Below are 14,871 nucleotides of genomic sequence, written 5' to 3' on the forward strand. Positions count from 1 at the left end.
GAAAAAAGGACATTAAACAAGCAAAAAAGTAAAAGTAAAATAGCTCACTAATCTTACATAAGAAAAAAAATCTCAATGCTGAAGATAAATATAAAGAGAAACAGAAAGGTGTAATGGTAGTGTGTAAATCACTTAACACTAGTATGTAAATTTGAAGACAAAAATAGTAAGAATAACTATAACCACAGAAATTTGCTAATGGAAAGATAATGTAGAAAGAAGAAAAAATTGGCATCAATTACATAAAATATGCTGGGAAAAGTGTAGATTATAGAGATATAATTATAGTTAGTTAATAGTTATCAGTTTAAACAGACCACTATATCTATGATTGGTAAGTGCAAGTCCCATGATAAGTACACACACACACACACACACACACACACACACACCATACAGTAGATACGCAAAAAATAAAGAGAAACAAGAAAATACAAAACTGACAGAAAACAATTAAAAAATGGAAATAGTAAGTCCTTACCTTACTAAATGTAAGTGGACTAAATTCCTCAATCAAAAGCTACAAAGTGGTTGAATGGATAAACAATACACAGCTATATGCTCTCTACAGAAGTCACACTTTAGATTTAAGGACACACATATGCTGAATATGAAGTACTGTTGAAAGATACTTCTTATGAATGCTAACTAAAAGAAGGCAGAGATGGCTATACTTACATCAAACAAAACAGATTTTCACTTCCAAATTATCACAAGAAACATCAAAAGTTATCATATAATGAAAAAGAGTCAATTCAACAGGAAAATATAACATTTACAAAAATATATGCAACCAAACATAAAGCACCTAAATATATAAAGCAAACATTGACAGATTTAAAGGGAAAAATAGTAGTACAAGAATAGTAGGAGGCTTTAATATCCCACTCACTGCAATGGGCAGAAAGTCAATAAAAAAACAGCAGAACTAAATGACACAATAGAAAAATGTGGAGCTAACAGGTAAATGCAGAGCATTCCACCCAATTCTTTCTTCTCAAATGCATATGCCCCATTCTCCAAGGGATCACATGCTAAGTCACAAAAAAGTTACTTAACAAATTTAAGAAGATTGACTCATTCCAAGTATATTTTCCAAACAAAATAAAACTAGAAATCAGTACTAGAAAGAAAATAGTAAAATTCATTAACACATGGAAATTAAAAACACTCTTAAACAACTATTGGGTAAAAGAAGAAATTTAAAAAGTTACCAAATATCTCCAGACAAATGGAAACAAAAACACACATAGCACACCACAACTTATGGGATGCAAGAAAAGAAGTACTAAGAGGGAAGTTTGTAGAAATAAACATCTATATTAAAAAAGAAGAAAGCTGTCAAATAAACATCCTAACTTTATAACCCAAGGAATCAGAAAAACAAACAAACAACAAAACAAAACAACAAAGCCTAAAGTTAGCAGTAGGTTTCTGATTCGGATGGACTTCTTATCTTTGTTCCCATATAGGTAAGGTGTTTTGTTCCTTTGAATTCTTTTAGGATTTTTTTTTTTATCTTTGATTTTATGTAGTTTGAAAATGATAAGCCTAAGTGTAGTTTTTTTGATGTTTATCCTATTTGATGTACTCTGAGCTTCTTCAATCTGTAACTTGGTGTCTGACATTAATTTGATTTTAGGCTTCTCTCTTTTTTTCTTAGTCAAGCCAAGGGTTTATCAATTTTGTTTATATTTTCAAAAAAGCAATTCTTTGTTTTGTCAATTTTAAAACTATTTTTCTATTTTCCATTTCATTTATTTCTGATCTAGTCTTTATTATTTCAGGTTTTCCAACCCCGCATTAGTTTCCAAAGTGGTTTCTGCTAGTGAATTCTGCTCCAGTTAACTGAGACTCCTTGTATTCATTTTTCTGTCTCTCTAATCTTGGGTGCAGGGGCTTGTCTGTGTCCTCACCTCTTAGTGCTTCTAGGAGAGTTGTTAATTTTTCACTCACTTCAGGATGGAGAAGCAATTTCCAAGCTCCTTACATATGGAACCAGAAACCAGAAGTCCCTATTCTTCATGTTTGTATCAGTATTTTGAATTCTTTATTGACTATGCTAAACAGTTAAACAATATGCTTATAATTGTTTTGTTATTCAAAGAAATATGAGCATACATCTTGACTTCTGGCTTAGTAAAATGAGGCTATTTGTGTCCACAAAATTTCCTTTCACTGACTATATTTTTACTTCCAAATTGTTTATACTGTTTTGTTACCACTAAGAAACCTCTCATGTTTTTTCCTTTAAAAGTTGAAGATATACATGGAGGGGGAGATGAACCATGAGAGACTATGGACTCTGAGAAACAAACTGAGGGTTCTAGAGGGGAGGGGGGCAGGGGGATGGGTTAGCCTGGTGATGGGTATTAAAGAGGGCACATATGACTGGAGCACTGGGTGTTATATGCAAACAATGAATCATGGAACACTACATCAAAAACTAAAAAAAAAAAGTTGAAGATATACAAATAATGGTCTTAATTTTATGACTGTGGGAATATACATAGTGCATAATTATTGCACACCCATTTTATTTGCACAGTTACTTAAATTTTCTTGTTTTTAAATTAATTTTATTTTTTAATTATTTTGCTTTAATCACTTTCTTACATTGTTTTAAATTTGCAAGCATAATGCAAATCCTAGACTTCCCATGCATTCCTCTAGATATTGCCCTATTAGAGCTCTCCCTCATCTTTTTCCAAACTAGACTTGACACCCTCTAGCTTGTTGCACATGTGACTTCCTGGGACTTACTTTAATTACCTTATGGTTTCGCACTGATTTTTAGGGCTCATGTATTCTCCTTCTATTAATTCACTTGGTTTATTGGAAACTACCCTCAAATAACTTCTTAGGTTAAATTAATTATATCTAAGTACTTAGAAACATTAGCTCCTTTGTCTTCTAAAATCCTGTGTAACTACTGCAATTTTTTACCCACATCTAATTTTATTTGTTTTGCAGTCAAATATATTATTTTTAGATGTTCATTTATTTTTCTCTAAAACCTCTTGTCATTCTATCTTTATCACTAATGCTTTAAATTTTCACCACAATATGTTTCATATAGATTTTTAAAAAATTCATAATCCTGGGAACCATTAATCCAAGACTTCCCATTAAACTGATAACATATGACCTCCTGGATTAATTTTTTTTTCTTTTTTAATGTTTTCCATCCTCATGTTTTGTTTTTGCTGGAGATTTTCTCATATATTCAATATACACATTGACTCAAAGGTTTTTAGACGTACTCTGACAACCTCCCCCCAAAAAAGAATACGTGGGTCACAGGGAATGTTGTGCCTTCTGTTCTCACAACTGTGGATTCTGCAGGATTGTAGGTGGTGACTTCCAAAGGTGGGGTAGTCTTTGCTACAACTGCATGGAGTTCAACTGCTCTGTCCCTTAGTCCTATTTCTTTCTTTCCCACCAGGTCTTTAACCCCAGAGCACTCTCCAAATAAACTCTGCACACAAATACTCACCTCAAAGAGAACCCAACTTGTGATACCATCACTAACAAAGACAAGTACAAGCAACCTGAGAGGAAAAACTATATGCATACACATCACAATAAAAGGCTATATTCTTTAATATAAAAAGCACTACCACAAACTAATAAAAATTTTTTAAAAGAGCATACACTCTCACAAACTAATAAAACTTTTTTGGGGGGGCTCCCTGCTCGGCCAGGAACCTGCTTCTCCCTCTCCCACTCCCCCTGCTTGTGTTCCCTCTCTCTCGCTGTGTTTCTCTCTATCAAATAAATAAATAAAATCTTTAAAAAAAAAAAAGAGCATACTCTAAGAATAAACAAGAAAAGAAGACTAATATCATTGCTTTTACAAGGTACAAATTGCATTTATCAGCAGTAGCAAAACTGAATATGAAAACAAAGGCACAAACATAATGACCTTGGAAAGCAAATGTGACACTCCTCCAGAAGAGCCACATAGAGACTCTCTGAAATTGCAGGTGACAGAGGAATCGATTTTGCGTGATGCAATGGGAGAGGCCTCCTAGGGCAGGTCTTCTAGGGCATTAAACATAAATAGCTTATATACATAAAGGGAATTCAGCTGAACACTGCTTGAATTAATTCATTTAAGCGCTTACTTGTGGGTCTTTTATTACTTCTGGATAGTTTCCTGAGTTCTCATCCCCAGAGGCCTTTGTTATGCTAAAAAGGCATCCAGGTAGAAGGACTAGAATCAGACTGTCCTGAACAACTTTGTGGCCTAACAACTAGGATTGGGGTGGCTTCATCCTGCATTCATTTCCTTTTTAATCTTAAAGTATAAATGCAGTGGCCAACACCTTGGTAAGTACCTGAAAACCCTCATAATCTTATCACTCAATAACATTAAGATATGTAACTTTTCCCCTGGCAAGCTATCATGATTTTCCTGCTTAATTCCTGCTTCAGTTTCAGGATATGCTCAGCACCTTAAGCTGTCCCGATGACACCATCCTAACTACATTAAACATCGCTCTACCTTTAACATAAAGAACATGATAAACAACCTTATTTAACAACTTCCATATAAATAGTAAACTTTATTTAAACCCCATCCTTTAAGGACATCCTGTGTCTGTTACTTAAACTGCATTTTTTATATTTTTGCAAAGTACAGAATTGGGTTGGGTGGGTCTTTCTGAGATGGAAACAACATACTGGAAATGTTTCTATACAGTGTTTTACTTTCCTGTAGACTCTAAAAATGTCACACTTTAAAGCAAATAAAATAGCCCTTCCAGAGAGGTAGAGCATTCATATATATATATATAAAATAGCAAATAAAATAGCCCTTCCAGAGAGGTATAGCATATATATATATATATCACCTCATTGAATTCTCTCTTTTTTTTAAGATTTTATTTATTCATTTAACAGAGGAGAGAGTGTGCACAAGCAGGGGAGCGGGAGAGGGAGAAGCAGGCTCCCCACTAAATAGGGAGCCCGATGCTGGGGTTCGATCCCAGGACCCTGGGATCATGACCTGAGGCAAAGCAGTTGCTTAACCAACTGAGCTACCCAGGTGCACTGGTATAGCATTTTCTAAAGATTTATATATATATATAATTTTTGGAGAAGTAGAGTTGATAGTGAAGAATAAATAATGTGCTCATTGAAAATGTTATTACCCCATTTTTCTTGATTTATCAATAAACAAATTTTTTTATTACATTAAGAGAACTATATGTCAAAAAACAATGCCAAGTTATCGACAACCTATGAAGTTTGGGAGAAATATAATATCATTTATTATAAAATCCAAAACATCCTAGGCATTTATCTAATTGTCTCCTAAACATCTCATTTTGGGGGGGGAATAAATGTCACTAAAATGTTTACAGACAACCCAGAGATAGAAGTAGTTTGGGCAGAGGAAAATATATATAAGAAGTTGGAGGTGGAGTTCAGGCCAGAAAATCCATTCAGAAGGCAATGAAAGTTTAAGAAGCAACAACAACCTAGAAATAACTGAGGGTGGATTACAGTGATTGGAGTTTGAGATTATAAGATAAACAAATAGCAGAAAAGAAATAGTTAAGAAAAAAAGGGAACATGAGTTTTCAAGAATTCTATATCATGTCAACAGAATCATTGTGACAAAGTGGTTGAAGATGTATGTAAAGATAAGAATGGAAGTACTAAGAAATGGCCTAAATAGTTCAGATCTGAGAGACATTATCAAATTCCTCATGACAAAGATTGATGAAGAAACCTGCAATTAGCTCTAGTGTATTATTGAATAAATTAGTAGATTAACTCTTATTTTCCAAAAAGCACATGATTAAACAATTCTCAAAAAAATCAACTTTTCCTGAATATAAGCTCTAACAGCTTGTATTTTTTAAATTGTATTGAAGTTTTGATGGAGAACTTTATTCAACATGGTGTGGTAAGCTGAATCAGGTATGTCAATTTGCACTTTATGCCAAACATGTAGTAATAATAAAATATAAAGGTAATAAAAAGACATTGCCATGCTCCTTAGATAGACAAATAAAAAGACATTGCCATGCTCCTTAGATAGACAAATAAAAAGACATTGCCATGCTCCTTAGATAGACAGATAGAAAATACATGATAGATGATAGATAGATGATAGATAGATAGATGAGATAGATAGATAGATAGATAGATAGATAGATAGATAGATGATAGATGACAGATAGATAGATAGATAGATAGATAGATAGATAGATAGATATGAGACACCATGTAAAAACATATAATTGTGTGTTGAAGTTGAATCCACAGACCCCTGTGGCTGCTGGTCTAGAGGCATATTGGTGATTGGCAGCTCAGCACCTGCATGGGACTCAGCATGATAGTGCTCCGTATTTGACAAGGGACCAGTATAAGTTACCCTGTTTGGTACATGAAGCTGTTAATCCACGTGGAGAGTGGAAATAGGTGTTGTCACAGCCCAAGTCTACTCCAGGTCTTGAGATAGTTGGTGGGTGGGGAATGGGAAGGGCAAAACTACTCAGTTCTCATTTGAAACAATATCCTTTTACCACTATAAAAAGACAGTACAGTTGACAAATGAGGAAGGAAGGAAAAGTCAACTGCTACATCTAAGTATGGGGCATAAACAAAATAAATCATCAAACAAACAAGGAAATTTTCACTCAAGGTGAGATTACAAGTAAAATTCTAAAACATATATGAAGACGAACACTGATAAACTCTATAATCTCAATAATACTCACTAATGAAAAAAGAAAAACTAAAACAATTTAAAAGGAGTTTTGAAGCAGGCATGCTTAAGATCCTCAAAACTTGAAGGCAGCATAATAACAATATAATCAATGAAAAATTATGGAGGTATAGGTAGATATAAATTGAAAATAAAAATATGAATTGAAAAAGAAAAATAATGAAATAAAACTCAATAGTTGGAAGACATTTCAGACCAGCCACAAATGAAAGCAGAATTAGTGAATAAGAAAGTAGTACTGAAGAATGCACCAAAATGCAACAAAAACAAATGAAGAGTTTGAAAATATGAAGCAATCTAACTAGGAAGTTAGATTGAGAAGGTTCAACATGTCCCGGCTAGATATATTGCTTAGCAGGTAATGTTGAAAGTTATAATGGCAGAAGATATTCAAAATTGAAAAAAAAATACATGACTTTTCAGGTTGAAAACACTAAGTTACAAGCAAAATAAGTTAATTGTAAATCTCCACCTGTGTATTGCATGTTGCACTGCAGAACATCAGTGATAACGAGAACAGCCTAAAGACTAGAGGAGGAGGAGAAAATCTTAAATAAGGGGAATGAAAGACCATGTGCCAGCAAGAAACAGATGCACATGAGGAAGTCAACTGAGGAGTGTCTCCTGAAGGATTTCTTTACAGAAGTACACACATGGTTAAGGGAGCAAAAGAAGATAAGGAGGCACTCAGAGATCTATGGTAGGAAGGGAGGATACAAAAAGAGAATGGCCAGCATAAACAGGCTTATAATGGGCTTCTATAACAAAAATCTGCAGTATTCCTCTACATGACCAGTAATCATTGCAAAAATAGAAAAATAAGAGAGAAAAAATGATCCTATAAATAATGGCAACAACTGCATAAGGATTCTAAAAAATTTTTACAAGAGATGTAAAATCTCTGTGGAGAAAGTGACCAAATGTGTTGGAGAGACATAAAAGATTTGAAGAAAGAAAAAACCCATGTCTACATTGGAAGACATTGTGTAAAAATATATTACTTTGTCTCTGAATTTTATGTAAATTAATTGAAATTTTAACAGTATGTAAGTTATAATATTTACATTAAAAAGTGAAAGTATCAAGTTCTCAAATTGGAAAAGAAGGACCTGTATAATTATCTTAGTTGACCAATCAGTCCTTGTATAGAACTTATACCTTTACAACTTGTATCTGTTGTAAGATTCAAATTTGATATAAATTTGTTTTCCTTTTCTCTCAGTTTTTGTTTTCAGTTGGATATTGATGACCACTCTTCCTATCTTTCTCCATTTAGGTTTATATCTAAGAATTATATGCATATTGCTTGGAATCACAAGATCTCTATGACTGCAATTGGATAGAGTCAGGCGTCTGAGCCAGTCTATTTGCAGCACTGCAGGAAGCCTCTCCCAAGCCTCTCATCTTGATTCCTTCATTTACCTGGCATGTCTACCTTCAACACCTCTAAAATTAAAATCTCTACCTTCTTCTTGATTGGGATCCTAGGAATGGAGCATGCCAACATTTGGATCTCCATCCCTATTTGCCTCATGTACCTCGTTGCCATCCTGGGGAACTGTACCATTCTGTTTTTCATAAAATCAGAGCCATCTCTGCATGAAACTATGTACTACTTTCTCTCCATGTTGGCTCTCTCTGACCTAGGACAGTCCCTCTCTTCTCTCCCTACCATGATAAGGATATTCTTGTTCAATGATCCAAAAATTTCCCCTGCTGCCTGCTTTGCCTAAGAGTTTAAATTCATGGATTCTCAGCTATGGAGTCATCAATTCTTCTCATCATGTCTTTTGATTGCTTTATTGCCATCTGCCACCTTCTGAGATACATCTCCATCCTGACCAGTGCCAGAGTCACCAACACTGGTCTTTCCTTTTCTTTGAAAAATGTTTTATTGATCCTCCCTTTCCCTTTCACTCTAAAACATCTAAGATACTGTAAGAAGAACCTCCTTTCTCATTCCTACTGCCTCCATCAGGATGTCATGAAGCTGGCCTGCTCTGACAACAAGGTCAATGTCATCTATAGCTTATTTGTGGCTGTCACAGGCATCCTAGATTTTACATTTATTTTCATGTCCTACATGATGATACTGAAAGTGGTATTGAGTATAGCATCACAGAAACCAAGGCTCAAGGTCAAGAATGTAAACCCTGATTAAGACTAATTTTCAAAAAAGGTAAAATTATAGTTCTCACAAAGACATAAAATGAACAGCCATTAGAGATCTAATTTAATTCATCCTTTTTTGTAGGCTCCACACCCAGCATGGAGCCCAAAGTGGGGCTTGAACTCACCACCCTGAGATCAAGACCTGAACTGACACCAAGAGTCAGATGCTTAACCAACTGAGTCACACAGGTGCCCTAAATTTAACCCACTTTTAATGAAAGAACCAGATAAATGATATAACCAGTTCAAAGGAGACCCCATATAAAAGACATAAGAATATTGGAATTAATTTGCAAATGAGTACAAACAGCCTCTTCCACTTCATGGAACACATGCTTATTGACTTTCTACTAGGCAGAATTTATTTGCAGGTCTACCTACATGAAATACTTTGATTGCTATTAGTATCTACAACTTATAGAGTTGGAAAATAGCTCAAAGGCATTGAAAACACCAAGTCCACAGACTCAGAATCAGATAACCCATAAGAATGTGTTCTAAACAATGTAGTTTTCCACTGAAGCACACATTTTCCCCTATGGTCTCCCCCATTTTAAATAAAGTATAATTTCAAAGAAAGATTATTCTTGATCACAAAATAAGGCTTTCATTTGATTTTACCTCATTATTTACACAGATGCAGAAAGAATGGTAATATACCAAATGGGCCTTCTTAAGTTTTCAGTTCTGGAGATTTCTATACAGAATCAGATTGGTTGTTCAAAAGCTGCTATCATATGCTATATCTAGGATAGGGAGTTACAACCAAGACGTTGTCTTCATCAAATTACTCCTTCAGGTATCAATACATTTGGGCAATATTTTCTTTTCTCAGACTCCCCAAAACATCCCAGGATCCTGGTCTGTCATGGAAGTGACCTCCCTTACCAGCTTTAAGGGCTATGCCTGTAAGTCAAGTAATAGGCTAATTTACTTGAGAGAGCTTTGTCAGCACAGATTTTTTACAGTCAATTATAGTTCCCTAAAAGTCACTAATCATACTTGATTAAATGAGCAACATTTTCAAGTATGAAATTCTAGGAAAGGCCTTGGTTACATAACCAATTCTTCAAATTATATCCTAGGTAAAAAGAGGACAGGTTCTTATTGCACCCAAGCAAGTACACATTGTAATGAAAAGAAACACACTTGGGGCACTTGGGTGGCTCAGTCGGTTGAGTGTCTGCCTTCGACTCAGGTCATGATTCCTGGGTCCTGGGATCAAGCCCCACAACCAACTCCCTGCTCGGCAGGGAGCCTGCTTCTCCTTCTTCCTCTGCCCTCCACTCCCTTTGCTTGTGCTCTCTCTCTCTCTCTCTCTGTCAAATGAATAAATAAAATATTTTTAAAAAAGAAATACACTCGGGGCACCTGGGTGGCTCAGTCATTGAGCATCTGCCTTCGGCTCAGGTCATGATCCCAGGGTCCTGGGATCAAGCCCCGCATTGGGCTCCCTGCTCAGCGGGGAGCCTGCTTCTCCCTCTCCCTCTCCCCCTGCTTGTGTTCCCTCTCTCGCCGTGTCTCTCTGTCAAATAAATAAATAAAATCTTTAAAAAAAAAAAAGAAATACACTCAATGAGAGTTTCTGAACTCTAAAGAATCAATAACAATCAGCTACAACCTCAAAATGTTTCATTTTATAAAAGCAGAATCTATTGGATTATTGTTGGTTGGAAATAGCTTAAGAGAAAGAAAAAATCCTCCTTATATATTCAGAAAATAGAACATAAGATAACACCAACAATATTCCAAACAAACATAATAGAATGTTACCCATCAGTTCATTCAGTCCTATGCAATTAATTCTTGTTCTCTTGGATCTTGGGTTAACAGTCTCATGAAGCTATCATCTACTGACTGAAAAGAGTCCTGAAAATCACCACTCAACCCACTGGAATAATCTGAAAGTTACCCCAAGAGTCTATTCTTTGAAGTTTGAAGTACCTGGTGTAGGCCTTCTCCACAAGCTCTGGCTGGATCCTTTTCAACTGAAGACAAAACTCTGGCCTGTTGCTAATTGCAGAACTTTCATGAATGTACAAAAAACTATCTATTGTTTTAAGATATTTAAGCTAATATAAGAGTGTTACATTAATCTTAAATGTCCATTGTTAATTTTACTTACACCATTCAAATATTAAAAGTCTAATGAAAGTTCATAATATACATAATGCAACTGACAAGTAAATTCTGTTGTTTCCATGATAAGCAAAACAAGATAATAAAATTATTATCAAAAAAAGTTTTAAAAAAATGTCTCTAAGGATAATGATATAGCCTACACACAAGGACAGTAAATGTTACATCTATTGTATACAAATCAATAAGCATAATTTTTACAGTGAAAACAATACTGATATATAACATAATAATCATGAGAAATAATTTATATAATATACCAAGAAAACACCAACACTATACCATGAATATCAAGGAAAGAGATTCAGTGAATCTGGAGCAGGCTTAGAAATCTCTGTTTATAAAATTCCACAGTGAAGCCTGAGTGCAGTTGAAAACTACCATCTTTCCACAACCCTCAGTTTGTTGCAGAAAAGGAGGTGGGTGGGGGGATGGGCATCGAGGAGGGCACGTGATGTGATGAGCACTGGGTGTAATATGCAACTAATGAATCATTGAACATTATATCAAAAACTAATGATGTACTATACATTGGCTAACTGAATTTAAATAAAAAAATAAAGAAATAAATAAAATGAATTTCCACATTCTTAAAAAAAAACTACCATCTTTGCAAATGCTAGATGATAATTAAATTTTCCAAAACTTTGTCAGTTTGTAGAAGGAAACACATATAAGTTTAAGGGAGTAAAGTTCACTGGAGGAGACAGACACATAAAGGCACAGTTATACACCGTGAAACTGTTCTGATTATAGCATATTCTGCCAGAGGGAGCAAAGGAGGCTTAAGGGGTGTTTTGCTCAAAGGATTAATTCTTATTTACAGGGGGTTGGATGACTCTTCTGGGCTCCAGTCCCCTTTGAGTTTGCACCTACAGGGAGTTTTCTTTTTCTCTGGGTACAGCCTGCTGAGCTGGAACCCTCAATGTTTTCTGGGCCAGTAGGAAAGCAGCAAGGAGGCAGGACTAGATTCTGAAGGTCAGGATAGACTGTTGTGTCTACATAGCAGTGAAATTCTGGTGACTGCATGCCAACTCCACTTCCTCTTTACTCTGACATGTGGGTCCAACAACTTACCAACTTACTAGTAGGCTTCCTGATGTTCATAGCTACCACTCGCCTTTGCACCAGCTTGAGCAAAAAATTCACATAGTATCTGCCTGGCTATGGTTGCTGAGTGATTAGGATGGATGCCATTACCTTAACCCTCTAAAAAGTCCAACAATTCTGTAAATGCACGGTACAAGTCCAGAGTCCTGCTAAATGATAGCAGTCAACCAAGTGCTAGGCCAGAATCATGGACCAAGCACAGAGAGAAATTCAAAGCCTTGAACCTGGCTGGCTCTGGAGTGGCATGTTGGCTGAACGGTCCAGTTATGGCTGTGCAGATACGAGAGACCTCTGAGTTTGCAGAGGGCTTTGGTAAGAAAGCAGTAAGGACCACAGGGAGTTACTTTATCCATAGTCTGTCCTAACTCCACATCCTTCTTCATAGTTTTAAATATCTGCTTTACATTTTCTCTCTTGTGATGAATAGAAAGCAGTCTTATGATTCTAACAAAAACTATGAGTTCACGGATTTTAAGTATGGGTGTGAAGGTGAGTTTTGTATAAATTTCATTTAATCATTTAATTTGTAAATAGTGGCCTCCAAATTGAGGGTATAACTTTTCATTCATTTAATTCTGTCAGTGTACATCAAATGATATCTGCTTATATAAGATCCTACGAAGCCAGAAAGAGGACAAAGAGCACCAATGATATCACAGACCACACAGCCTCAGGTGACAAAAACTTACCACCTAAGTTTCCTTCTAAGACTTTTATTGTTTTAGCTATTTTTAGGTTTAGCTCTATAATGTATTTTGAGATAATTTTTGTGCAAGATGTGAGATACAGGCCTACCTTCATTCTTTTAGATACGGATATTAAGCCTTATTAGCCCCGTTTTTGAAAGAATACTGTTTTTTAAAATTAATATTATTTAATAACTACAAATGCAATTGTAGTAAGTGTTGTCCTTCATTCATCCTATATTTCTCCAAACAGTCTTCAAACTTAAAGGCAAAACTATCCTTAAAATGTTGCTACAGGAAATAGAGGCTATGAAATTTACTGCTTCCTTCATGCATGATGAGCTCAAGAAAAGCATTTAAAATATTTAAAATATCTATCTGCTGGAAATTACTTGTGCAGATTAATATGCATTCATGTTTCTCTTGATATCCTATCTACATGGGTCACGCTATTACTCCTAAAGATATAGTTTAAACTATATTGTTTTAGTCCAAGAATTCTTATACAAAAAAGCTGCAATCCCCAGATTTCATACCAACGTTTAAAGCATACACATTTGAACTAATTTATTCATGCGATTGCAGGAAGGCTTTTCTGAGATCCATATTCTGATCCCCTCACATTCCTATACACAAATTAAATGATCCTCTCACATTCATTCTTTAACACCTCAGAAGTGGAAACCTCTACCTTCTTCCTCATTGGGATTCCAGGGATGGAGCATGCTCACATTTGGGTCTCCCTCCCCATCTGCCTCAGGTACCTCCTTGCCATCTTGGGGAACTGCACCATCCTCTTTTTCATAAAAACAGAGACCTCTCTGCATGAGCCTATGTATTATTTCCTCTCCATGCTGCCCTTTTCTGACCTGGGACTGTCCATCTCTTCCCTTCCAACCATGCTGAGAATCTTCTTGTTCAATGCCACTGGAATTTCCCCTGATGCCTGTTTTGCCCAAGAGTTCTTCGTGCATGGATTCTCAGCTATGGAGTCATCGGTACTTTTCAGCATGTCCATCGATCGCTTGATAGCCATCTACAGTCCTCTCAGATACACCTCCATCCTGACCAGTGCCAGAGTCATTAAGATTGGCCTTGTATCTGCTATAAAAAGTATCTTATTGGTCTTCCCTGTCCCTTTTATTCTACAGAGGCTGAAATTCTGTAAGAAAAACCTTCTATCCCACTCCTACTGCCTCTACCAGGATGTCATGAAGCTGGCCTGTTCTGACAATAGGGTCAAAGTCATCTGTGGACTGTTTGTGGCTCTTACATCTGTATTGTACTTGGTGTGCATTTCTGTGTCTTACGTGCGGATCCTGAAAATTGTTCTGCGCATTGCCTCACACAAGGGCCGCCTCAAGGTCCTCAACACTTGCATCTCCCATATCTGTGCTGTGTTCATCTTCTATGTGCCTATTGTCACCTTGGCCGCCCTTCACCGCTTTGCCAAAAATGCTTTCCCAGTTGTTAAAGTCATCATAGCTGATATCTTCCTTCTGTTTCCCCCTCCAATGAATATCATTGTGTACTCTGTGAAGAGTCAGCAGATTAGAAATCGGATCCAGGCAAAACTATGTGAGAAACAAGGTTGATGAGCAGTTTCTGCCACAGTGAAAGCTCAACTCTGCAATTTCTGAACAGCTATAGAAACCTGAAGATGGTAATGACAGAATAGAGACTGAACACAAAGAGCCACACTGCCTGTACTCAGTGGGCCCATGAAATGTCTAGTTATTGATTTAATTAAGCAGCAACACAATCTAGATTAGATGTTTTAGGAGTCAGGATTGGGGTTGTTGTCTTCTTATAGCTAAGTGTCCCATTTCCTTTCTGATTTTTATCTCTCTGTGCAACCAGCTATCTATCAGTCTTAGCCATAGCAGTGCAGTCCTAATTAGAGTTAAAAGATTTTTAAACTATCATTCTAAACAAAAATAGAAAAAAGTAAAATAACATGTTCATGGCTTTAATTATCTTAGGCGTGATCAGCAGTAACTAAAATGTGCTGATTAAGCACAC

General features: G+C 36.0%; 2 protein-coding genes across 2 annotated transcripts; both read left to right on the forward strand.

Annotated features, from left to right (window-relative positions):
- Positions 1–8,169: 8,169 nt before the first annotated feature.
- LOC114218623 (olfactory receptor 51A4-like) lies at positions 8,170–8,903 on the forward strand. Its single transcript, XM_088017506.1, is given in 2 exon segments — positions 8,170–8,479; positions 8,482–8,903. Coding segments are annotated over 2 exon segments (732 nt in total).
- A 4,614-nt stretch (positions 8,904–13,517) lies between these two features.
- LOC114218622 (olfactory receptor 51A7-like) lies at positions 13,518–14,444 on the forward strand. The gene has a single exon (XM_028115789.2). It carries the CDS (start codon positions 13,566–13,568, stop codon positions 14,442–14,444), a length of 879 nt encoding a protein of 292 aa, XP_027971590.2. The 5' UTR covers positions 13,518–13,565.
- The last annotated feature ends 427 nt before the right edge of the window (positions 14,445–14,871 follow it).

This window comes from Eumetopias jubatus, unplaced genomic scaffold, assembly GCF_037043125.1.
Source record: "Eumetopias jubatus isolate StellerSeaLion01/CBP00866 unplaced genomic scaffold, mEumJub1_p1.0 scaffold_13, whole genome shotgun sequence".
Taxonomy (NCBI): Eukaryota; Metazoa; Chordata; class Mammalia; order Carnivora; family Otariidae; genus Eumetopias; species Eumetopias jubatus.